Source organism: Carassius auratus, chromosome 26 (assembly GCF_003368295.1).
Source record: "Carassius auratus strain Wakin chromosome 26, ASM336829v1, whole genome shotgun sequence".
Lineage (NCBI taxonomy): Eukaryota > Metazoa > Chordata > Actinopteri > Cypriniformes > Cyprinidae > Carassius > Carassius auratus.
The window spans coordinates 6,992,672-7,019,361 of NC_039268.1; the positions used below are offsets into that span (position 1 = coordinate 6,992,672).

Genomic DNA, 26,690 nt, shown 5'->3' on the forward strand with positions numbered 1-26,690 from the left:
CGATTTACAAAACTTCATTAAGTGGTAAAAACCATGTCTCCCGATATATTGCGCATCTTATGATCCTATCTAAAAAATGTTTGTAAAAAGTATTTAAATGACACGGTTTTGGCGGTTATAGAGTTCTAATGACGGTGTTCAACTATAACCGCCGGTCTCACGGTTATATACGAACCGTCACACCCCTACATGAAATATGGTAATGCAGACAAGTTTCCATAGTAACATCATGATATGTGTACATGATATGTCTAAAAAGCCATAATGTTATGGTATTTGTATTAAATTAACTTCATGACATTTATAGTATTCTATCTTGGAGAAATACCATGATATAGTATTGCAGTATGTAAAACAGTATAACCATCAAATATGATCAGACCAGCAACAGCATGTTTATGTAGTGTGGTTGAATGTACAAGTGTGTGTGTGTGTGTGTGTGTTTGTGTGTGTGTGTGTGTGTGTGTGTGCGTGCGTGCGTGCGTGCGTGCGTGTGTGTGTGTGTGTTTGCAAGACACATATGTTTCCTAGGAGGGAGATTCGTCCTTGATGAGATTCATAATATTTCACAGCTAAAATGTTATGCTATTGATAATCAATACACACAGCAGCAGAGCTAAAGAACCTGGAGATAATTGTTGGAGATCAAGAGATCTCGACACCATTTGCTTTCCATCAAAGAAGGGATAAACAGACAGGTCTTAAAATAAAATTGAGACAGGCTTACAAGCCAGAAACCTCTAGACCCTGAAGAACTGGAGCATCTTCAATAAAGCACATCCTGAATTACTGAATTCTTACAATGCCCCTCTCCCTCTAAACATAAACAAATAAATAAATATTCCTGTCCCAGTCTTGCCTTACTTGAGTCAAGCCCCACTCACACACACTTCTCTTTTTTACGAGTCTCCCGAAAGCTTATCGTTTAAGGATCATAAATAGTGCTGCTGCCTCATGCTGTAAATAAATAGATCATGCAGTTTTCCCCTCTTCTACCAGCCACGAGGGAACACACATGCGCATACAAAAGAGCTAGAACATTTACACCTGGGGTCTGACCTGCATACACACTGATGTGTCACTATAATGTTAAGCATAAATGATGTGTGTGAGAGAGAAGAAAAACGAAGAGGGAGAGACAGTCAGGTAAGTGCTGACTGCGCAATTCAATTTCTCTGACCCCGTCTCCAATTTACTTGTTCTATTCATCTCAAACATTTGCATTCCTTTTCTATCTGTGTGGCTGCAGATAATTTAATTCCAGTCTTTTGCATTGAATCTATTTATCATGATAATGGGATTACATACTGTATATACTTCCTGTCAAAAATTTGAAATACTGATGTTTTGTTGAATTTAAAACAATAAAAAAAAAAGTTTATACATTTTTTCTTAAATACAAATTGTAAAGGTTTTTAAATAAAATCTCCATTTACTAAGAATTATTAATTTTATTATTATAGCAAAAACAGTAACACTGTGAAATATTTTTTAAAACAACTGTTTTCTATGTGAATACATTTTAAAAAGTTAAAAATTAGGTAACAAATTAATCCAGTCTTCAGTGTCATATGATCCTTCAGAAATTTTAATATGCTGATTTGGTGTAAAATTTTGTGTAATTTTAGATGCAGATATGATGAAATCAAGAGACAAAACAGGTTGTCTCCTTAAATTAAGTTAGGTACATAAATTTCCTAAATTCTTTCATTTAAAAGAATTCTAACTTGCTCAATTATGTAAGAATCTAGAGCACAGCAGATGTTAAGAGACCAATATCCTGAAACCCCGAAATTAGCACAAACTGATTTTATAGTTGACATTTGAAAATAGAGACTGATCACCAACTGTGTTTGCACTCAACTCAAGATTATTTTCATCACTATATGTGTGACTGTAGAAGCCTTTCTCTAAAAAAAATCAATGACCATAGTTGAGGTCATTCATCTTTGAGTCAACTTTTGCTTTTACTTCAAGTACTCCTCTGATAGAAGTGTCAGCTGGGACCTCACGTCTCTCTGCTGAGAAAAAAATATTAATAAAGATAGTAAAGGGGTGCAGAATTAATCTGCCTGGCAACATAGTGCCACAGTGTCATCTAAAATCTGAGACAAGGCCTTCAATGGCTCACCGTGTGCATGTGTGTACATATTCATATTTTGCTCCCTCTCCATATGTTCAGATGGAGAAAGCAGTGACAGTGTCGACACTTTTTCAAAGACACATACTCAAGTGGTCAGAATCTTGTGGTGTGAATTTGGCTTAGGTTAAGGTAGTGTAATTTGTAATACCCACTCTGTGACAAGAATAGCTGACAAACATTTACTGGCAAAGGAGAGGAGAGTACCAAAAACTCAAGGTTTGTGTATGTGTGTGCGTGTGTGTGTGTGTGTGTGTGTGTGTGTGCGCGCACGTGTGGATGTAGACCAAGCCTAAGACCATCTGTGAGTCTGAGAAGCCAATTTTCCACTCCTGGACCTTCACAACCGGCAAAGAGAGCGCTCTGCCAAGAAAAGAGAGATTTCAATTCCAAGAAAATCCCTTTCCTCTTTCAGTCTGCCATTCAGCCTCCATCTGCGCTGACAGGGACTGGTGTGTTTAGACAGCTCCCTGCCATCTTTAATCATCTGTCCCTTGTCTGCGTTTCAGTCCACAATCCACTGAGAACTGCCGATTAAGAAATTTAACACACAAACCACAATATAATGATTTGTAATAGTGCAATTACTGAACTCAGCCAGCCTTTATGTATATGTAAGCAAATCAGGATTGAAAATAAGACAAGGAGATCTAAAAGCATGCCATATGTTGGAAGTGTTGCTGGAAAATGTCGTTTATGGATTAAAGCACTGACATCCATGTAAAATAATTTTGATGGAACATAAGTTTTCATTTTATTTGTGGTCTTTTTGCCACATTTATTCAGACAACAGTGGAGAACAGGATTCAAACACAAGCACCACAGTTTAATGTGTCAGAGCACACAGAGAGATTTCTCTGCATAATTTAGAAGTACAACACTCTTCATCAAAGGGCAACAAAAAAAAATTCAAGCATGCTCTCAGAATTCAGAAACCATATGTGTGATAGGCATACACTGTAATATTATGGCTACTTTTAAATAATTCTTTAATACAAATTAATTTCAAAACATTTTCTACACATGCGCTTTGGATGACATACACTTTCACTTCAGTTTCTGCCTTTATTAATGCATATTTGCTTCTCAATTTTGTTGAAGGTTTAAATCCAATGGAATTTAGGATCAAATACAAATTTAGAATCAAAATCTATGAATGAGGCATCTGGTCAGACTTCAAAAGTTTGCGGAAGTACTGTCTTTTTAGAAAACAGAGACTGATCACCAACAGTATTCACACTCAAGTCAAGTTTGTCTTCATCACTGCATGTGTGGTGACTGAAGAGACTTTTTCTCAAAAATCAATAACTATAGTCATGGTTATTCTTCTTTGACCACCCCAAATGATTCAGTAAGACATAAAAAAAAACTAAGATTAATGAAGATTTACATCATAACATTGTTTTTATTTATCAATATGACTATAAAATAATAAACAAGAACTATTACCATTTAAATATTTCACTATTAAATAAAATAAAATTGCATTTAAGTAAACCAATACAAAGATGATGACGATGAAGACAATAGTATTTTCCAGTAAAACTGTAAAATTACCTTTATTTATTTAGGTTTTTGTAATGCTTTTATTTTGTCAAAAAATATATATTTTTTAGTGCCCAAGTCTTTTTGTTGAAGCTGTTGACAACAGCTAGTTTATACAGTATGTGCTTATTACAAGCTTGAGAAGATGGTTGGTGCTTGTTGCATTCCCCCATGTTTTTAAGTGACCCAAACTCACAGTAGAGATTAAATTTGCATGAAGAAGCATTAGCTGCAAACTGGCTGCTTCAAGACACTGAAAACAATGAATCATACACTGCTCGCATTTAAAGGAACTCAGTGCAGCAATTCACTTTGATACATGCAGAGCATACATTTAATCAGCCACGTCACGATTACATTTTTAATTCAGATAACTCTATAGCCTCATGTACCAGACAAACTGCTGCCCACATGAGAACCAAAGCTCAATGTTGTGGAGCGCAATGTACTAACCATCAACTCAACAGCTTTTTTGCCACTTTGTAAATGATGTGTGGAGAAAGGATAGGAAACTTATAATGCTAACTAATATTAAAGCTACATGTAATACTGCAAGCCAGATTCAAACCTCCATTGCCCACATGAGAACCAGAGGTTCACTTGTACAAGAATATGTACTAACCACAAATACAGTTCTGAGAAAACCAATGTCTTCCTTTGTGCAACAACAATCAAGGCTGAATTTTTTGACTCCAAACTGACAAGGAAAATCCATAAATATATTTCATAAAGAAAGCCACAGAGTCTCAGATTGCACTGTGAAATACAATCTGTGCAATGCAAAGAAGGTCTATTGAGCAAATGTCTGCTGTATTGAACCACCTTTTGATGACTGTACAAATGCAGAGGGCTAAACACCCCAACATTCCTCCACAAAGGTCACCTTAAAGCCTGCTGAACTTATCAGAGAGAGAGAGAGAGAGAGAATGAATCTGACTCCAGAGGACGAAGTACATCCACTGCTGCAGTGAAAATAAAACCACTCAGGCAAATGATGTGCATGAGGTTAAAACTAACTGCTTTCAACTTCAAAGATGGAAGCTAAACTTTAGGAACCAATGCCTCAGCTAACCAAAATATAACCATGAAAGCAACAGTATGTCTGAACAGGAAGCACTGAAACTGGCAACTTGTGCCGAACAATAGCGCATGCGTTCGCAAGCGTTTTGTATGTAACGGTGCAGAGCAGAGCCCGCTGGGACAGATTAGTCATGAGCTGTCATGGAAGAAAACATGAACCATAATGGCTGCACATCTGTCCAGTGTTAGCGGCAGCCATACTGGTTCAGCAGGAAACTAGTAGAGCAGGAGCTGTTAGTTTAAGTTATGATGAGATAACTCTTAAACATCATAGACTTTCAACTTCTCCAAAAGTTTCCAGTGCCACAAAACTACAGTGCTTATGCATGCAGTGTGGCTGTAGCCTGTTCACAGAGAAAAAAAATAATAATAATAATAATTATATATATATATATATATATATATATATATATATATATATATATATATATATATATATATATATATATTGCTTCTAGACATGTGTCGGTATATTTGCTAATCTGAAATATCACTGTAATGGATATGGACGATATTGTTCTAAATACCATGAATAATTATATATTACAAATTATTCCGAATTTGGAATCCATTTTAAGAATACTATTCCAATTAACTGGACAAAATAAACAACTGTATGCTGCTTGTAAACTGCAGAAAATGCAGCCCTTAAAGGGTTAGTTCACCCAATAATCAAAACTATGTCATTAATAACTCACCCTCATGTCGTTCCAAACCCGTGAGACCTCCGTTCATCTTCGGAACACAGTTTAAGATTTAGATTTAGTCCGAGAGCTAATAATTTTGATTATTGGGTGAACTAACCCTTTAACCTGGAAACCCCATAAACAAATAATCTGCGCTACTTTCTAAAACATATTTAAATAATTTTAAATAGCCATTCAGATTTGTGTATTCCCTATGACTTTCATCACAGTGCCAAATACTTAAGTAGTAAGTTGGACTACAACATGCCCTAGATATTGTTTGAAAGTGTACTGATCCTTTATTGTTTATTCACGCTTGACATTAGGGCTTCATTAGTTAACACAAACTGCCAATGAAAAATGCTTTGTAGACTTTAAAACTTTTTTACATGCACGTTTTCAATGCACATGTTCTACAAACATATTTCATAATAATGTAATAATCCAGCAGTTCATTCTTTATATAGAACTTCCAAGGCTGAATTCTCTTCAATCCATAATTCATCTGCTATGACTTATTAATGTCTCTTTTCACAGACTGACACAGTGAGAAATCAACCAATCCTGAGGAGCTCAGAGGATGATAAGAGAAGAGTCTGAAAGATTAGATTACTATTAACATATGGTTATAAGTACATGGACACCCAAACACTTCCATATGTTTGAAATTTAATTTCAAAACCAATGTCATTAATAAGAAGTTATTCTTTCCTTAACTGCTAGAGCTTCCATTTCTCTGTAAAGGCTTTCCACTATGTTGGTACATGGCAGTGGGGATTTGTTCCAATTCACACAGAGTAAAGACAAGCACTGATATTGACTGATGGGCCATTCCAAATCATCCCAAGGTGTTCAGTGAGCTCCAGCTCTTGGCTTTGTATGGACTAGTCAAGGTTCTACTCCAGACTGAGTACACGATGGACCTCTCTGTACACAGGAGCATTGTCATACTGAAACAAAAAGTGGCTCCTTCCCAAACATTTTCCACAAGGTTGGAATCACAGAACTGACTTTTTACGTAATTTGAAAAGACTGATCTAGGGTTCAATCCCTGAACTGTAAAGTGTGGAAGTAAGCCTGCCATTGGCAGAATAAAACATCTCTTTCATAAACAAAAGTCAACAAATAAAACATCTTGTTCATGATCAGCTGAACATGAAATCAACTGAATATAACATTCAGTGTATGAAAGTGTTTCTTTAAGAATCAATTGTATGAATGATTCACTGACTCACTCATAACACACAAATGAACTGGGGTTTCCTGCAGCACACTGAAAAAAAAAATGATTGGAAGCCTGTTTACACCCCAGAGTGCATGTAATGAAAAGATAATTGAAACTTACTGAAAATTCTATAAATCAATGAACGAAGTTGCAATAATATGTTCTTCCCTATTGTAATAAATATGAGGGAAACAGCTTCTTAAAATAAAGAAAAAATAGAGGACAGGGAAAAAGTCTCTTCCAGGCAACTATTTTGAGCACCCAAGATCAAGTCTCATCTACTTGAATGGGGAACTCCTGAAATCTCAAAAACTGCTTGATACACTCACATTTAAATAACAAACTTCAAATTAGCAACAAAATCCGAAAATAACTGTCCCATAAATGTTAACATTAAAATATGCTTAGCCTATATTTCAGGTAAGTCCAGCCAATGTGTAGTAACTAGTGCATACAGCTGCAGTGACACAAAGACTTTACTAATTGGCGTTTTATTCAGAAGAACGGGAGTTACTCCACCATATTATTCATTGCACTCTCTTACATTCATAGCGATACAAGTGCACCATCTTGGAATATGTAAAGTCTTTGAGTCTGAAGCAGAATAGTAGGCAAGCTTTAGAGCATTCAGTAGTATTTTGTTATAATAGCATCTTTAACGCACCACTCTGTTGCCTATTTGGCGTGCATCCCATCATCATTCAAACTGCCCAGTCAATCATCTTGTCACAGTTAACATCCTCCACATTTAATTTAATTTCATTTCCTACTATGTTGGAGAGAAATTAAGTAGCATGTTGATCTGCCAGTTGGGTATCTTTCAAGCCAAGAAGAACTCTCCTTATGTGTTAAAAGTTCATGAGCACATGTATCTTCATTAAAGCTCACAATAGTTTTGCAGATGAAATGTGCAAAAACACTAAACAAATATTTTTCCTCAAACCCCTTTATCTAAAACTCTACTTAACCTTAATTGCATATCCACCATGTCTGTCATTTTTCAACACTTGTTATTTGCGTTTGTAGTTCTAACCAAATCTTTGTCCAGCAAGCAAAGGTTTGTGGGTAATGCTGTTTTCACCATCAGAGTACACGTGTGCCTGGATCTTCACTTTACATTTTCATTGGAATATACTGTTGAACAACCATCCAGGTACCTCTGGGATACTCATTTCAACATACTATGATGAAATATGAATACTATTTAGGGTGGATAGTGGATGCAGAAAATAAGGATGATTTATACATTTTGTATAAATCATATATATTAAGCACTGCAATATTCTATTAAAATGTAAATTTTAATTTCATGGTGACTTGGCTAAATACCCACCATTAATGTGTAGAAAAAAAACACTTGTTTTTTAGCAGTACACAGCCTGTATACCAACACATGAGGAGAATCACTGGTGCTTAAACAAGGGGAAAAGCATAAAGGACAAAAAAAAATAACAAATGCAAGGACGTGCTGCACATCTCCATTCTTCTTGTTTCTCTGCTCTCTCTGTTCTATCTTTAGTGCTGGGTCATAGTCAGATGCTAATTAAAAATACAAACACAGGGCTCTGGAAACCTGGGCTTCTGTGGGTGTATCTGGTATGGAATGTAACCATCTATTTTCTTTTCCTCATCTCCTGCTCGAATCAATCCACCTGAAATCTGTCCACAGAGACCCTGAATGTATGAATTCTTAGTAACAAATACCCTAGATTTTATACCTCTATTTATAACATCTAACTACACAAATATTTACCAAGAAATCCAAAGCTTTACAAACAGAAGATTGCCTCATGTCTTCATGAATCCATGGATTAAGATTAACGTAATACGAAAACAGAGTAAAGAAACACTTTTATGAAATTCGAAAATAGCTCAAATAAGACGTGCATGTAGCCTACTTGTGCTCCAAGCTCTGTTGTGATACATCTGTTTGCCTGCCATTGTGAACACGTGCGTTTACGATACATATGTAGCATAATTTATGTGTTGACCAAAACACTTTCGTTTCCTGTTAAGTAAATCAACTCAACCCACATCTCTATACTTCCTTTGCCAGAATAGCCGGTGTGACACCGGACAAAGCAGGAAATATTCATCGTGCATAAAACAACTGTAGTACGTTCATCATGTATTGATTATTTCTATCAAAACTATCGGCACTCGCAGGCCAGTCTGAACCCCGTGCTTTCCTGCTGAATGAGTCCGCATTTTAAAGCGTTTATGGCTGATTCATTTCCTTTTTACCACATAACTGTCTGCGAACTTGTAGCTGGCTAGCTGCACGTATTTCTTAAGGGCTTCAGCTGTCAACCAAAATAACCCCACACGACCACCACAGCGCGTGAAATGAATGAGCTCTTACCTGGCGAGTAAATAGCTGCTATTATCGCTTATTTCAGATGTAAACTGTGCATTTAGTAGTTGAACAGAGCAGGGCTCTTTAAACTCTGATTATAATCGCGTGATTCACTTTTGGATGGACAGGCGTGGAGTAAAGACTATCCCTCAAAAACTGTATCAATGCATTTCCTAGAATTTGTTCTCGAAATATGCAAAATAATTAAATAAAATATAGGCCTATATCTTAACTCTCGCTTTAAACCGTGGACTTTCACCTCACATAACTTGTTGTTAAGGGGGATCTGTTTTATTTTGTATGGGTTTACTTATGATTGTATATTAATACAAAAGTTGCACTTTTTAAAAATTGCACGTGTTATCGTGCGACAAAACAGTTCATAAATATAATGTGGAAAATGAGCTCGCTCGGGGCTGTTCAATAATCATACACCAATAATGAATCTTCTTATCTTTACTACACTTTTAGGGGGTGAAAGACAGTGTCTCCATCTAGTGGATATCGCACAGATGGCTGTCCAGACGATTTCCTTTTAATATAATCTACAGCAATTTCAAAGATGAAAAAAAAAAAAGATTTTCTCACGACACATGCGCAATGCATTCATATTGTAGATGCAGCAATCGAGATAATTATGGATGGCAGAGGGAGTATCATAATCCATCCATTTGAAATTGAAGTGAAGGCAAATGAGTAAAAATCATGATCTATCATTAATACATTACACGTTTCTAATATAGGTCACAAGATCTGACCTCAATACACAGTGAGCAAGATGCGCCAACTCATATTTCACTCATTGTGAGGCGCTTATTCTCTTTTTGACAAAGGCCCGAACAGTACAATATGTTATTTTTGTAATAATAACTAGTGTTTTCAGATATATTGATAATGCTAGTCCTTTAACAAGTTGCTGTGCATTATTTTTTATCTTTTCTTGTGAACTGGTCTGTCATTTTTTTTTTTTTTTTTTTTTTTTTTTTTTAATTCAGCAAGGATGTATTCAATGAATTACTAGTTTAATTAGATATTAGTTTAATGAATCAAGTGATGGTAAATACATACATTTACAGAAACATGAAGTAGTTTTAGTAGTAACTGTTTTTAACATTGATAGTGATTAAATGTTTCTTGACCAGCAAATCAGTGTAGAATGATTTCTGAAGGATCATGCATTAGGCTTTGTCCAGTCTTTTGAATGGTGTAATGTTTTCCTCATGTTTTTTACGGTAAGTTCAAATACTGCCTAAGGGGTGTAAATGCAGCAGTAGTCATCTACAGGGAGCTCACTGGATGATGCTGATAAAGTGCTTGGTGCTCAGAGCTCTCCTAATCCCAGTGTGGGTCCTGATGAAAACCTTGCTTCTGCCCTGCCCTGATAACTGGATGCTCTTGTGCTTGATCAAACCTGTTTGCTTTGCAGCGGAAACCTCCTTCAGGCTCTATCACACAGACTTTCACAGTCATTCTGCCAAGAGTTTATGTATGTGAAAGTGACGTGACATTTAGCTAAGTATGGTGACCCATACTCAGAATTTGTGCTTTTCATTTAACCCATCTAAAGTGCACACACACAGCAGTGAACACACACACGCCGTAGTGGGCAGCCATTTATGCTGCGGCACCCAGGGAGCAATTAGGGGTTTGGTGCCTTGCTCAAGGGCACCGAAGTCGTGGTATTGCCGGCCCGAGACTTAAACCCACAACCCTAGGGTTAGAAGTCAAACTCTTTAACCAATAGGACACGACTTCCAGAGAGTACCTGGAAAGATTTTGGTTTTGCTTTGTTTAACCAGTTTAACTTAAAAAATTATTAACGTAATTTTGTGAACCTAAGAGAGGAGGTTATTCTGATTTTGCTACGACAGTCTGGCCCTTCTGAATCAGTAAGTATGCTTTGTTATTAGTTTAAGTATTTGCTACTGAATGCTCAAATGATGAGCTTTGCGCATCGCGCACGTGTGTGTGTGTTGGTGTGTGAAAGAGAGAGAGAGATGGGCACACAGTGGATTCAGCTGTCTTAACCGTTTGTGGTTAGTATGCTGCAAACCCATGAACTTCATCACTGTGTCTGTCACGTGACTCTGTTCCCCTTTCGGACTTGAACTGATGGTAAAACTAAGACGATTATTAACTGTCTTTACATTTACTTTGAAAGATGAAGCTCGTGATTATGGAAAGAGGCATTACCTTTCTGACGATTGCGTGTGGTGTTCGGCCAATCACAATGCATTGGGTCAGCTTTACAATCAGAGCAGACTGCGCTTGTCACATGTCAATGTATTTTATTACACCAAATACACCAAATAATGATCTTTAAATAAGCATCATATGACCCCTTGGTTTTTTGGTGCATATATAATATAATATAATATAATATAATATAATATAATATAATATAATATAATATAATATAATATAATATAATATTAAACTAAAATAATTGTATAAATAAAGTCTAAAATTATTTGAATCCTTATGAGACAAGCAAACACATTAACAACCTGAAATGTCTTTCTTTGTTCTTTCTGTTTTTATAATTGCACAAAACAGGAAGACAGACAGGAAGTGGTAAAGCATTTCATCTATGTAATCAAGACTTAGTCGTGTTAGTCATGAATGAGAAACGCTAAAAAAAAATTCTGTCTGTTACATACGTAGGATTATTTTAAACTAAAAGTGGAATTGGAAAAGCCGAAAGCAAGGTGTGAGGCTGTGGGAGATTTCCAATGTGGGGTCAGCAAGTTCAGAGGTTAGGTGACCTTACAGAGGAGCTTCTACCATGACAAGATCAGGTGCCTTCAAACTCAGCATCCTCTTCTTTATCACCTTCATCCTGTGTCTACCAGAGTTTTTTCCAAGTAAGTAAAAAGAGTGGAGTAAGATGGCTTGGGGTCTTTGGGAGAGCATGAGTGAGAGAAATGTGGCAGCAGTGTGGGTTTGTGAGAGCACGTGCGTTTCAGAGCAACGATGCTTTTATGATTGACAGCATGAAACATCAGTGTGGTCCATGTCTTTTATAGATACATGATGAGGTATGTGCAATGTTACCATTTGTATGTCAAAGTTTAAATTAGGATAAAACAGTTGGCATTCACTCCGATGACTATATCAGTGTGGTCTGGACATGGTATGTTAAGAGGTTAAAAACCACTAAGTGTGTGAGTGTGTGTGGCACAAATGCACACACAATCTATACTAATACATATTTGTTTTCAATGTTTTAGGTCTTTTAACATAGCTTTTGATACAAGCTATGTTAAGCTGATGTGTTGTTGTAACGTTGAGACAGGAAATGCCACTTTAACTTACCAAAATCAACAGAAAAGCACTCTGGTGTTTGAGAAAACGGGAAGAGCAACTTCCAGAAATATTTAAAAACTTTTTCAAAAGTCAAAACTTTTTCGTTATTTCAAAACGTTTTCTTTTAGTGTTTGTGGAGCTTGTAGGTTATGTGTTGTGTTTAATACTGCTAGGCAAACAATTGATGTCAGATGATAGATGGGTCAATGATCTCATTGAAAAAATTATACAATGAAATGTAAAAATATTAACATACAATGACTTGAATACACCTCAACTATGACAAACCTGTTTTAAATTTTCGAAGATTACAATTAGAAAAAAGAAGGGTGATACAACTGTCCTGAATTCATATATTCTTTTTTAAATTAAAAAGTAAATGTAAGAAATTAAATTACTGAAAAATCAAATATAGCTAGTTACAGTATATGACTAATGTTTTTGAACTAATGGTTTTGATGTATTTTTTATTATTATTATTATTATAACTGGAAAAAAACTTTTGACAACAAAATTAAAGTATTGGTGTGATCAGAAACATTTTGTAAATATGCAGAGAATAAGAAGCAAAGAATATTAGTGAAAATAATACTTTTTACACCACATTACATGAATAAAAATCATAACATGAATACAAGGTATGTTTGTTAAGAACTGTTAGGCACATGGGTTTAAAAATGGATTTCACTTTTTATTTTTATTTATTTTTTTGCTGTATTATAGTGTATTTTAAATGAAATGTATTTTAACTTAAAATCTTAAAACCATTTCTTTGTTTTTTTTGGTTCTCAGAAACATCACAAATTGAGTTTCTCTGTGAGCCCTTTGACCCATGCACACCTGAGAATGATGCACAGCTGTGTGCTCCATATGACCCTCCATGTGTGACAGAAATGATAAATGCCAGCAGTCAGCACACACACTCTGAAGGCTGGTATCTGTGTACGACTGAAATGGATCTGCAGCTTTTCCAGAACAATACCTCACAGTCAGGTGAGATAGATGTTCATTATGATTTCATGTTTGAATATTACAGCTGCATCTTCATCGTCTACAGTAATAACTGCATGCATGTTTTACATTTCATAGAAGATCATGTGATGGTGCTACTGACGATGAAGGCAGGCAATCTCTCTGGATGGAACATTAGTGATTTTGTGTTTCTCAACAACACTGATCTATACACTGCTGGAGCCCAAAACGACCAGAGACTGTTTTATTGCTACCTCCCACCAGACAGCAGCAAATGTCCAGATCTGAACATATCCATGCAAGAAAAAAACACCAGCCCTCCAATACAAGACACCTCCATTTTAAATAACACTTCTTCTGCGAACCCAACTGCCTTTTCACTCAAAACAACTACAGCGTCTTTCCAAGCAACAGCTAATACAGATGAGCTGAGGTGTCAACCAACCAGCAGCAGTTTCCTCTTTTACTACCAGGAGAACAATGAAACAGCCAGATCTGCCGCATTACCAGTGACCCAAACGAGAAAGGGTGAGAAACTGTCAGAAAAATGTCATCTGCAACAATTCCATGCTACACACAAAACCTTGATCATTTAAAATAAAATTAAATTCCTCTTGTCAGTCCATCTAAATGCATTACTATTAGGATTATCTTTAATTTGTATCCTAATGATTTTTGGCATTAAAGAAAAATCGACTAATTTGACATATACAATGTATTGTTGACTATTGCTACAAATATACCTGTGCTACTTATGACTACTTATGGTTTTGTGGTCAAGGGTAACAAATAAAAACTGATAATAAGAACTGATTCAAGGACAAACAGAGTTTAATGTGAATAATAATAATACAATACATTTGAATAAATAATTTGGAAAATATTTCAGCTATTACAAAATATTTTTACAGTATGTATCAAATATATATATATATATATATATAAATATATATATAAATAAATATTTTTGCCCAACACATACTTCTACACTATGATTCATTCTCACCCAAGTCTCTCCACATCCCTCACAAATTCCTTCTGAAGGAGAGCTGAGACTGTCTTTTATCCTGTCTATTGATTCAGGCATGGACGGAGACAGCAGGACTTCATAATTCAACCTAACGTTTGATAAATATATTATGGCAAAACATCAAGCCAATCTACTCAGTGTTTGACGTATGCAAAACCACAAATCCTTTCAGACAGCACACTTCCAGACTCATACAAGGTTATCTGAGTTAATGTACGTGTGAAATCAGCTAGGCAAGACAAGGGGATAGTGTAACCCTGGTGTGCATGGTGTTTAAGCATTGTAAACATGCTGTATTGTTTCTTCATGTTTCACACATGTCACGCTGCACCCTCTTAAGTTTTCTGTTGCTATTGTACTCCACTTTTCTTGTTGTTAGACGGCCGGTGGTGTGTGATTACTTCGGTGTGGTTGGCTCTGGTACTGACTGTGATTGTTGTAACCCTATTGAGTGTGGGCAACCTGATCTTTAAGAGCAGGAAACGTGAGTATCACTTCTACAAAACAAATCTAGTCAGGCCCAACAGACATTTTCAACTTGGAATCCGTAATTATAGTATAACTGAGAATGCTGCGTGGATCTCGTTCTGGTCTTCTCACTTTAGGACAGTCCCGTTCAGTTGCATCTGTGCGTGTTTTAGCCCGTGGACGTCAGCTCAAAGAGCTCAGTAAACAAAAAGAAAACTGTGAGTGACTCTGACAAGTTTAGAGCTGCAAAGTTGTTCTATAATTGTGCTAATCAGTTCTCTCATTTTTAATTTCAGTAATGAGGGATGTCCCTGCTGTGTCCATAGCAATGTGCAGTTTAAGTGGTAAGCAAGTGTCCTTGTTAAAGCAATCCGAATTCATTTGTGTAAATAAATAAATCACAAAAAAGAAACATATCAGGTACAATGGTACCATGGCACTGAGTGATTACCACATTCATAAAAATATAAATATGATATTTAAATGGTCCTCCAATGATCTTCAAACAGTTAGCCAAGTTAAGTTACTTTTATCTAGCGCTTTACACACAGATTATTTCGAAGCAGCCATGACATACCCTGGTATTACTCTGGAGCATGACCAAAATCCATGGTAATACCATGTTCAAAAATAGAACAGGATAATATTTTTACAAGGCACTATATAAGTAGAGAATCTAATAACAAGGGCTGGTGGGTCATATTTTTAGATTGTCATATAGTTATTAAAGATTGATAAATTTCGGTCTCCTACATCTCGACAGATGGTGATGTATTCTCTGAGAAATCTTCAATGGGGAACAGAACAGAAGGTAAACAAACAACCTGTTCTATCATACTGCACTCTTTTTACCCAGAAGAAATCTGTGCTTTATCAGAATACAACCCTTACATCTTTACCTGGCACTGAGGTTACTCGAATAGAAATTCTCCAGGCCACTAACACTCTCTATATACTTTTTCCAGAAAACCTTCTGAAGGTAGCTGACCTCACATACAAGAGAAGTAAGTTTTATACAGTGTGACAAAGTACAATAATTAAAATAGAAGTGTCTGTAATGGTGGCAGGTTACTGAAAAGCAACTCAGCCTGAAACTATTTCGGGTGCCAGGCAAACAGATTAGGTCTTGGAGTAATTTAATGATGACACTCATGATGAAAATTGTGTCATCATTTACTCACTTCATGCTGTTCCAACCAGTTTGACTTCCTTCTGGGGGATATAAATACAGAAGTTTTTGCGAATGTTAATGCCACTTCTTTTCCATATAATGAAATAAAGTGGATGGGGTTCAGAGAATGGCACACTTCAAAAAAGACATAAAAGCACATATAGTATGCGAGCTATATGATGCTTCATGCTTTGTGTGCATTTTATGGGCTGTGGTCACCGTTCACTTTTATTAAATGGAATAGCAGACATTCTGCAATGAATAATAATTTTTTGCTCCCTGGAAGAAGTTTTCACTTTTAGTTTAACTATCACACACACCCACTATCACATACCATCAAAAACAGTGTGTGTGTGTACTGTGTAGGTAGTTGCATTCAGTATATACTTGATGTGATTGTACTGGTTTCCTCTACAGCATATTTGTATATTCCCTCAGGCCTTTATTTATGGTATGTGTTTGAATTTTTTTATTTGTATCTGATGTTTTAGGTTTGTCGCCAATCCATGAGATCACAGGTATGAATTGGACACAACACATTTACATATTATTCTTTCAATAAACAAATCAAAATTAAAACTCAATAGGGCCTAGTTTCAGATGACTAGCATTGAATAAATATATTCCAGTGATCTTACATACAGGTTAACTTCAAATTTAGAGAAATGGATTGTGTGATGTCACTTTCTGTTTTTTCTAATTACACTATATATATATATGACTTGAAATATTTTGACTAAAATTGACTTTTTTCCAGAGACCTCACTATATGAAGAAGAGCAAAATGAAGATGAGAAAGGTAAGCACATTTACATAATGAAAATTGTAAAAAAAATATTAGTATAGTTTTTCTCTTTATAATAGAAATCACTTATTATTTTGGATTAAAAATGCTCCAAAAGTCAAACCCCCCAAGCATTCCATGTGTTTAGAATATTAAACATAGCATTTGTATGCTTTAAATTCAGTGTAAGTGGAGACTTTACAAAGCAAACTATTACTTCAAAATGATGTCCACTCTGATTTCCTCGTTCATCAGCTGATGAAACACTTTCTGATGTTTGATGATGGTACACTCTTAGTATTTTGATGTCACTACTAGTTCTTTTCCAGTATAGCCTGAAACAGTCTTTGAATCTTGCATAATGTCTCATCCAGTCACATTGATGATGATCAGTAGATCTTTGATGCCAGTATGTTGCTCCGGGCAGAATAAATTACTCTACGGATGGCCTCCTGGCAGTCTGATGTTGCCATGGTTATAGAATTCTACAATATTTGTGCTGTTTATATATATATATATATATATATATATATATATATATATATATATATATATATATATATATATATATATATATATATATATATATATATATATATATGTACAACAATATATTTCTTTTTTCATAGAGTTAAAAAAAGCACAAAAATCACAGGACCACTGTAAACCACCAAGTAAGTGACCATGTTTCCAGTCTAATTAATGAGCTAATCAGTTCTGAAGCATTCATTTGAAGTTCTCCATTCTCTTTTTTCCATTTCTAGCTTACCTGCATCATCGAAGCAACTATTCATGTTCTGCTCATGAAGAAGAAAGAGAGGCACTTCCTTAAACAGACAATCGATTTGTTTACAGTACGACAGAGGCCAGATAACTTCATCATGCTTTCTCCATAGATAAACATCAGGTTAAAGTGTCTGCACGAGATGTTAGACAAGTATAATGTTTTACAACCCCATCGTCTGGACCAACCATAGTGACAAGCAATATACACTGCTCCAGAAAATTATCAAAAATTATCAAATTAAAATAATTTTAAAATAATTAAAATTATCAAATTATCAAAGTCAGGAATTATAAGGAGAGAGCAGTTGCCTGAAAAAGCATTATCCAGTGCACCTGTTGACACTTTCATTTGCACCAAAGCATGTGAAACTGATTCATAATCACTTATGCTTCCTATTTATGCTTCCCATAATCACTTATTCTGGAAAGATACCTCAGGTTTAAACATTTTGCACAAACCAAACTATATATAAATTAATCTTCTGTGCACTCATTTACCAGCTTTCGTTTTATGCTCTGCTCAGCATTTTTGACAGGCAGAGACTAAGAGTGCCTCTCTTAGTTATCTTAACTACAGGAATATGCATCACAATATAGTGTTGTGTCACACACAGTCTCAACAAAATATGTTTGCCCAATGCTGAAAAAATAATTAAAGGGAAGATTTCTGACTAGGCTGAAAACATAAACCATAGTGCATGGTTCTCCAAAATCCATTTAGCAAGCAGCATGGCAACACTAATGTGATTTCATAATTATACAACCCCAGTCTTAAACTCTTGTGGCTATTAAAGTAATACTCATGTTTCCATAATGCACTTTTCATCTTCACATCAACTTAAAATGTACAGAGATTTGTAACTGGTACTGAGAACAGATGCTAGAATAAAAACACACAGTACTGAGAATTTCAGTCTTTAGTTTCCTATTACTTACATTACAGATTATGTTCTCGGTTCATTTTATTCCATACAAAAACTGGTAATAGTGTATGAGTGATGGATTAATTTAAGTGAATGGCAGTGGCAGACCTCCAAATCTTCTCAGACAATACAACACATGATTAATAATCTTAATTATATTGTAAAGTAACTTTAAAAAAAGAAAACATGATACATAAGCAGCTTCCTAAATAAGTTAGGAGTTTCAGTCTTATTTTCCTAATTATCTTCTTGTAAGAGTCTATATATAGACTAGAATTGCACTTTTTGGTGTAAGCTCTCGTATTGAAGCAACATATCTAAATACAAAACACAGTTAAAGACAGAAACGCACACAAACGGAATGCAGGCACTACTCTGTGGATGCTGCCTCTGGGGCTGGCTTAGCCGCAGGTCTGTTGGTCTGGATATGTGAGACCTGGAGAACAGGCAACAGCAGCTGGAATGCATTGTGAATGTAGGTAGTGCTATTACACCCCTGAGGAAACAAGACACACAGTGTAGTGATAAAGGGTCATCATGATCAAAACTACAGTCATTATAATTATTATCATCAAGTCCCCTGCCGCAGTCTCATCATTTGTTAATGCTGCATTATGAAAAGAATATCATATTCAGTTTTACCTCCAGCATCACACTGTCCACTAGAGGATTTACTACTTCTGCTTTTCTCTGACTCTATAGGGTCAAAAAATAGAGAGACAAAAAACAGAAGCATGTTAATTCTAAAATTCTGCACAAAAATTGTATACTTTTGACTTAAAGCAAAAGTATACGCATTTTTTGTATTATAGTATATCAGTATATATATATATTTTGGGACAATCACAAAATCATTTCAATTAACGAATCTGATTTTTTATAGTTTTAGTTACATGATAACAACTTGTGCAACAGCATTTGAAACCGATTTTCATAATTCATATACTTTCATGATGTGATGTATTTCATAGTGAAACATCTGATCCCAGTTGCCTTCTAGTTTTTTTTTTTTTTTTTTTTTGTTTTTTTTATACAATGGATGTCGATGGGGACCAGCAACCATCCACATTATTCAAAATATATTATTTTATGTTTAATTAAAAAAAAGTGAATGATCTTATCAAGTAAATGATGAGACTACTTTTATTTTTGGGTAAAGTGATATGTTTGCAATAAGTGCTAGCTAATTTGTGCTGCTCTTGGTCATTATGGAAATAAACTGGCTTTTATTTTTCATGATAGTGGCCTTACACTAATTTGCCCCATTCAGTAAATGTGGTCCTAGATACAACAAAACATTTAACAAAAATGTTCCCAAACCACAAGAGGGCAGTATTGATCTGTCCTGACAAATAAAGATTCTAACGATTCTAAAGATTCACGTAAACTATTGTCAAATTTCATACTTAATATAATAAATAAATTTCTGTCATGATTTTGTTTTGACAAACTTTTTGTATGTTCTGTAATTTTCATTGTGTTATGGCACATTTTCCACAACAACAAAAAAAAAAGTATAAGAAATATCAATCATGAATTGACTTGTTTAAAAGGGCCATATGATGCGATTTCAATTTTTCCTTTCTCTTTGGAGTGTTACAAGCTTTTGGTGCATAAAGAAGATCTGTAAAGTTGCAAAGACTAAAGTCTCAAATTGAAAGAGATATTCTTTATCCAAGTTAAGTCTCATGCCCCCCTAAAACGGCTCATTCAAACACGACCCCACATGTCTAAGTCACTATGTGGAAATATTTGTGTAATGCTGCCCAAATGTTCACGCAAAGAAAGAAGGCATGGTTTCAGTAACTGCAGTTAGTGTTGAAGCAGCCATGTCAGGGAGATGTAATGTGTATCTAGGCGAAAGCAAAAGCACTTTATTTGGCCTTCCGATGGTACCTAGGAGAGGAGGTTATTCTGACTTTGCAACGACAATATGGTGCTCCTGTATCATGTACTGTAAGTATGTTTTGTTATTGTTTTCAGTATTTCCTATTGAATGTTGAAATGCGAAGTTTTGCGCATTGTGTGTGTGTGTGTGTGTGTGTGAGAGAGAGAGAGAGAGAGAGAGAGAGACGGTCACACAGTGGAGTCAGCTGTCTTAACCGTCTGTGGCTTGTGTACTGCGAACACACAAGCTTCATCACTGTGTCTGTTATGTGACTCTGTTCCTCTTATCAGCTTGAACTGATGGAAAGACTAAAAAAAGTATTTACATTTACTTTATTTACTATGGACAATTAGAGCAGACTGTTCTTGTCAGAAGGAGGGACTTAGTAGAAAACAATGCATTTGAGAGAGACCGGGCATAGAGAACCTTTAACATAACATTAATGCATGTCAGCATATTATGTTACACCAAATACACAAAAAAAAAATATCTTTAAAAAGCATCATATGACCCCTTTAATGAAATGTGACAGGTGGTTGGAGGGATAAAAAATAAAAATGCTTTTGTGATATTATCTGAAAGAGTAAAGTAATTACAGAGACTGAGCTATTAGTTATTACATTTTGATGACATAGACAAATGTTTGTTTTCTTCACAATAACGTTAACTGATCCATCATTCAGAATAAGACTATGAACTTGCATTAAGAAATGAAAAGGGAGCAGTTATGTCATCAATAATGTTTTCAGAATGAACTGATCTCAGGTCAGTCAGACTCACCCCTGCAGCCAGTAATGTGTCTGAAAACTTTCGGGCCAGGCATCTGACCTCCTTACACATGGCACTGGTTAACCTGAGCATAGACAACAGTCACTAAACAGCTAAAAAAAGATTGGTCTACTAAGATCTTATGGAAATGGCCAAGGAACTCACCTGACCAGTATACTGGCCTGTTGGCTGGCTGGCTTCTCCAGCTCTTGTCCGTGTAAAATCAACTCAGCCACTTTGTGTAGCTGTTCTATACTACGAGCGGTTACCTCAGCAAGACTGCCCACTGATGACAGATATACTTTCTATACACACAAAAAGACATTATACACAGAATATTAGAATGATTTCTGAAGGATCATATGAAACTGAAGACTGGATAGATGGCTGCTGATAATTAAGCCTTGCCATCACGTCACATTAAAAATTAATTAAAATAGAACAGAATAGAATAGAATTAAAACAGTTATTTAAGATTGATTAATATATATATATATATATATATATATATATATATATATATATATATATATATATATATATATTTTACAATATTACTGTTTTTACTTTATTTGTAATCTAATAAATGCAGCCGTTATAAGCATTAGATTCTTAAAAAATATTTATATATATATATATATATATATATATATATATATATATATAATTTGAATAATATTTAATAATTATTATAAAATAATTAATAATGAAATGAAAGAAATTAATAGATTTATCCTTTTAAAAATATGTTTCAATTAAATGCTTTTCAAAATTCTACTCATCAATGAAACACACACACACACACACACACACACACACACACACACACACATATATATATATATATATATATATATATATATATATATATATATATATATATATATATATATATATATATATATGAATTTTTGTATTTTATATAGTTAAGATAACACACTGAAGACATTTCTCACCTCAACAGCATCTGAGTTTCCGTCCTTTGCACTGTTTTCCTTATTATCTCCCTCTTCTCCCTTCTCTTTCTTTTCTTCTTCTTTCTTTTCCCCCTTTTCTGGAGCAGGGCAAGTGGTGGAGCTCTCTTCTTTTAATTCCTCTGTTACATTCTCGACATCTTCCCGAGATTGCTCCACTTCTCGCACCCAATCATGAGCTTTTATACGGGCCTACAGGGCACAATGTATAATTAGTGTTTATGCTTGTGAATAACATGTGTGTGTGTGTGTGTGTGTGTGTGTGTGTGTCTGCGTGCTGGAGAGTGTAGCTATGAATTTATTTTACATGTTGATTTGCAATGTGTGTGTGTGTGTGTGTGTCTGTACTTTGTTCAGTTTGTCTGGAGTTGCAGCAACATGGAGCTCAAAGAGCAGCTCAGTGAGAACACTGACAAACTCCTCTCCATCAGCAGCTGAAACACACAGATCACGTAAATTTAATACCCAAGGGCAAAAATGTGGAGGACTGAAATATTTATAGTGCTCTGAATGAGTCAACTGTCATATAAAATCAAAGTTTGTTCACTGAGATCTGCTAATATTAGGTTTTCCAATACTTGGTAATTTCAACCAGAATTACAGACTATAAAATCATTTCACAGCCAAAATAATTATTCATTTTAACACAAAATCTATGATTGGATTGTAAAAATAAAGGTGTGAATGTGATGTTTTCCCTTGATTAATTTACATTAATTCATAAATTGTAATAGAGATTTCTCAAGCACAGTATCTTGATTGTGGTCCGGATTTGGTTGTGATCTGGATTTGTCTACATATGTTTTGGCATTTGAAGACTCACAGAGAGGAGTGGAACACTGAATTTGTGAATAAAGTTCACCGTTTTCCCCTGAGGCAGCATCAGGTTCCTCCTCGTCATGACTGATGAAGATCTCTTTAATTGCTATCAGCTCCTTCTTCATAACTTCCAAATCCTCCTCCTCCAAAGTGGATAAGAATTCCTGCACCTGAAATGAGGAGAGTTACACGATGAAAAGAAGAAAAGGACAAGGATTTCATATCTTACTTATTAGCTGAATTTATTTGATCAAAAATACAGTAATATTCTGAAATATTATTATAATTTAAACTGTAAAATGTAATGTATTCCTGTGATGACAAAGCTGAATTTTCTGCAGCCACTACTCTAGTCTTCAGCGTCACGTGATCCTTCAGAAATCATTCTAATATCATGATTTGGTGTTCAAGAAACATTTCCTATCACCACCATCAATGTTGAAAACAGCTCCTCTTAAACTGAAGAAACTGAAGTTGCTGCCCAAAAGAAAAGATCATTTATTTTGAACCGAATTTGTTTTAACAAATTAGTCTCTGTTGTCACTTTTGACGAATTTCCATGCTGAAAACAAAAATGCCTGACCACAGACTAATGTTTGTTTATGCTAGTTTCATGTCAATAGTATCACTCAGTACTGTTTTTCTTCACATATTTAAATTCATATTAATATTTCATGTGCATTTGTTTATTTATTTGATAAGTAGCGGTGTAATAATTGGATAACTGTACAGGCAGTCGATCATTAGTACAAAATAAAGCTGTAAAATGTAATATGGGTAAATGCAAATGATGGTGTTATGGTGTTACTAACCCTCCCTTCACTCTCATTGGAGAGTATCTCCAGTGCCTCAAGATGAGGCAAGCCTTGGTAATCATCAAACAAGATCCCATAGTGAGCGGTTGGTTCTGTGACCATTTGACTGCTCAGTCTCTCTCTCTCCTTTTCCTTCGCTTCTTTTAACATCTGCAAACATAAGCACATACACAAACATACACTGAAAATATGGCAGAATTTTAGTATCTTCTGGAATCCGATGTAAGACAGTTGTAGGCACTCTGCTGGGTAACAACACCCAATAATCATGGTCAATATTATTATTTGAGCTTTTGTTGACCTTCTTACCTGGGACAGAGAGACAGTTCTCTCCATCAGTATTTTGGTCTTTTTAAAACCTGGGTCACTCTCTGCCAAAACATTCATGGTCTTCTTTCCAATGAACTCCAGAGCATCAAGACCTCCTGTTATCACTGACTTTCCCTGATAAGCAAGAGGGGGACATTTCATTAGTTTCTACGATGAAGAGACAAGAAACATTCATTCACCTTACATATTAGGTCATTTAATCACAAACGGTCAGCCGAGACTTATTACTATCTCAAATGCCTCTCCAGATTCATCTGGTGTAGCGTCTGATTTTGTTGCATGTCAGTGATCATGGTAAATCCCGCTAAGGTTAATGATGTGTGTTATACACGTGCAGACCCACAGTGTTTTGAACCGCGCTGCTGATGGTTGACAGGACTCCTCTGTGCACCTCTTCTGATTGGACGTGTTCTGCCGTCTCTGCACCACAATGCTCATGAGCCTCTTCTGCCTCCTCACATGATGAGCTCTGACGGATTCGTAATGCCACACCTGCTTTCTCTTTTACGGAGCTTAACCCTTGACCTAGACACAATCGAAAGATAGAAAAACACTCAACTGTAGATAGATAGATACTCTCTCTGTGACAGTTAACTGTGTTAGGATCTACTGTATGGTTTACTATGGTGACTTACCCACAGTGGATGTAGCAGTGGTCAGAAGTGACTTCCCCCAGGAGCCCCAACTACTCCAGCCTTTAGATTTAGACTCATCCAGGGGCTAATAACATCCACACAGCCAAAGAACAAAATACACACAAAAAATAAAAAAGGTTATGGATTTTGTTACATAGCACAAACACAAATCAACCCTATCAAAAGTACCTCTGTTCCCTGTGCTTCTTCTTGTGTAACATCTGGATCCAAGCTGACCGAATCCACACATTCAGTCACCTGACCCTCAGGTTTTTCTTCTGATGGGTGGTCCTGCGTCTCTTTATCACCTGTTGTTGTAATGTTCTCTTCTGCAGCTGCATTGGTTACGTCAGGGGTCGATGTGTCTAGTGAGAGCTGTGATATAGAGAGGACTTCATCTGTGCTGGCTGCAGCTATGGTGACAGTTTCATCAGAGGCAGTCAGCTGGAGGGAAGGGGGAGGTTTTGTAATGAGGTCTTCCACGGTCTCATCTTGCGACATGGTGCTCTGATAAAAAAATAGATTAGCAAAGACAGTGTAATAAGAGGCAATGCTAACAGCTGGCCATGAGTGGCTGTGATTGACAACAAACTAACTTCTGACTAGACAGCTGAGCTCCGACTAAGGTTTGCAAAATAACCGAGCAGTGATAAGGAAATCAGTGAAAACAAAATAATGTTGCTCTTGTGAAATCTAAAGTCACATAAAAATGTGTTGCTCAGAGACCCATTTATCAAAAAATCTGATATAAATTGGCTTGTTGTAGAGCATACAGAATAATTGGATATTATTTAGGTGAGTAAATGCTAATATGTTGCTAATATAATTTCAATAATAATTTATATTATTTACGTTTTAGTGGATTAATTTTTCAATCCATTGCTTCCAAAATACACCAGGAATTACATTAGGATTTATTTGGAATATTTTGATTTCTGGCATTTCAATAAGAAAGATTTGCCGTCATGTTGGTCCAAAAAATTATAGCTCCAGACATAATGTGAAACACAATTATTGTTTTATGGTTAGTTTTAGATTTGGGTTTAGCAACTATTCAACATCTCTGTAGCAAAACCCACGACGCGTGTGAAATTTATATTATATATTTTATTAATACATATTTTGAATATAGTATTAATTAACACAGTGAATCTGTATTGTACGTGTGTGTGAACAGAAAAGCTTTCAGACACATTACACAGCACCAGCGCTGTCCCTGAATGGTGCCAAGCGCCTTTGTTTCATGTAGATTGCAGCGCCATCTAGCGGTTATTTTAGAAACCTACAGCCACATTCAAACTTTAGTTTGTGAATAGACGTTCAGTAAATGAATACACAAATACAGAAACTGTATATAAATCAGATTATAAACCGTATAGTTTCTATACAATAAGACGCCTGCGGTTTTATGACGCCTTAAAGAATGCATTTATTACGAAACTAAAATCAAACGCCTATGTTTGCTTACAAACCGCTTATTCGTTTCCCCGTTATATTTGTCTTTTTTATTGTAACTTATTTATTTGAAGATTGTTAAAGTGTTTTAAATATACTCTGAGAGCACTTCAGAAGCGACAGTGCAAACGAATTGAACCAAAATAACTAACGTTAGCTGCAAAAGAATAACAACAAACGCGAAAAATGAAAGTTACTTTATAAATACAAGCACAAGGCTGAAATGCAAAATACACATAGGAAATATAACAGGAGTGTCATTTCTTGTGAAATAAAGTTAATTCATAGGCTCATCCCTTCTTACCAGTTCTGCTGACAGTCGCGCTCGTGCAACCTTTCCGCTCGCGCTCGAGCCACGTCGGCAGCAGGGTCGCGTGGTGCTGTCGATGGTGACGTCACTTGAACTTTTGGCACTTTGTTTGTAAACAGGGAAATAAATAGGTGAACAAATGCCAGTCACACCTCGCGTATAAATTCGAATCAGTTCTACACTCATCTGTAACTGTGGTACTAACTCAGACAGTGTGAGGTATT

General features: G+C 35.6%; 3 protein-coding genes across 7 annotated transcripts in view; 1 reads left to right on the forward strand and 2 right to left on the reverse strand.

Annotated features, from left to right (window-relative positions):
- LOC113044184 (kelch-like protein 5) overlaps nt 1-9,175 on the reverse strand; it is an 82,722-nt gene extending 73,547 nt beyond the window's left edge. For all 3 annotated transcript variants that reach the window (XM_026203898.1, XM_026203899.1, XM_026203896.1), the window contains exon 1: nt 9,039-9,175. The gene's annotated coding sequence lies outside the window, so the exon portion shown is untranslated. The remainder of the gene's footprint in view (nt 1-9,038) is intronic.
- A 2,440-nt stretch (nt 9,176-11,615) lies between these two features.
- Nucleotides 11,616-18,813, forward strand: LOC113044187 (uncharacterized). Its single transcript, XM_026203905.1, has 12 exons — nt 11,616-11,896; nt 13,131-13,331; nt 13,428-13,838; nt 14,720-14,824; nt 14,946-15,026; nt 15,105-15,152; nt 15,572-15,619; nt 15,774-15,812; nt 16,471-16,497; nt 16,737-16,778; nt 17,393-17,437; nt 17,528-18,813. The coding sequence occupies exons 1-12, from the start codon at nt 11,818-11,820 to the stop codon at nt 17,593-17,595; spliced, it is 1,194 nt and encodes a 397-aa protein (XP_026059690.1). The 5' UTR covers nt 11,616-11,817; the 3' UTR covers nt 17,596-18,813.
- LOC113044186 (protein NOXP20-like) lies at nt 18,452-26,682 on the reverse strand. Of its 3 annotated transcripts, none has more exons than XM_026203903.1 (13): nt 26,461-26,682; nt 24,891-25,208; nt 24,702-24,786; nt 24,422-24,591; nt 24,046-24,180; nt 23,734-23,886; nt 22,926-23,091; nt 22,451-22,536; nt 22,085-22,294; nt 21,294-21,433; nt 21,141-21,213; nt 19,115-19,168; nt 18,452-18,968 (listed from the first exon to the last, which is right to left on the reverse strand). In XM_026203903.1, exons 1-13 carry the CDS (start codon nt 26,650-26,652, stop codon nt 18,843-18,845), a joined length of 1,908 nt encoding a protein of 635 aa, XP_026059688.1. In that variant the 5' UTR covers nt 26,653-26,682; the 3' UTR covers nt 18,452-18,842. The 3 variants fall into 3 exon arrangements, with proteins under 3 accessions (XP_026059688.1, XP_026059689.1, XP_026059687.1); XM_026203904.1 differs by having other exon boundaries at nt 22,965-23,091; nt 24,410-24,591; XM_026203902.1 differs by having other exon boundaries at nt 24,410-24,591.
- Nucleotides 26,683-26,690: the final 8 nt, after the last annotated feature.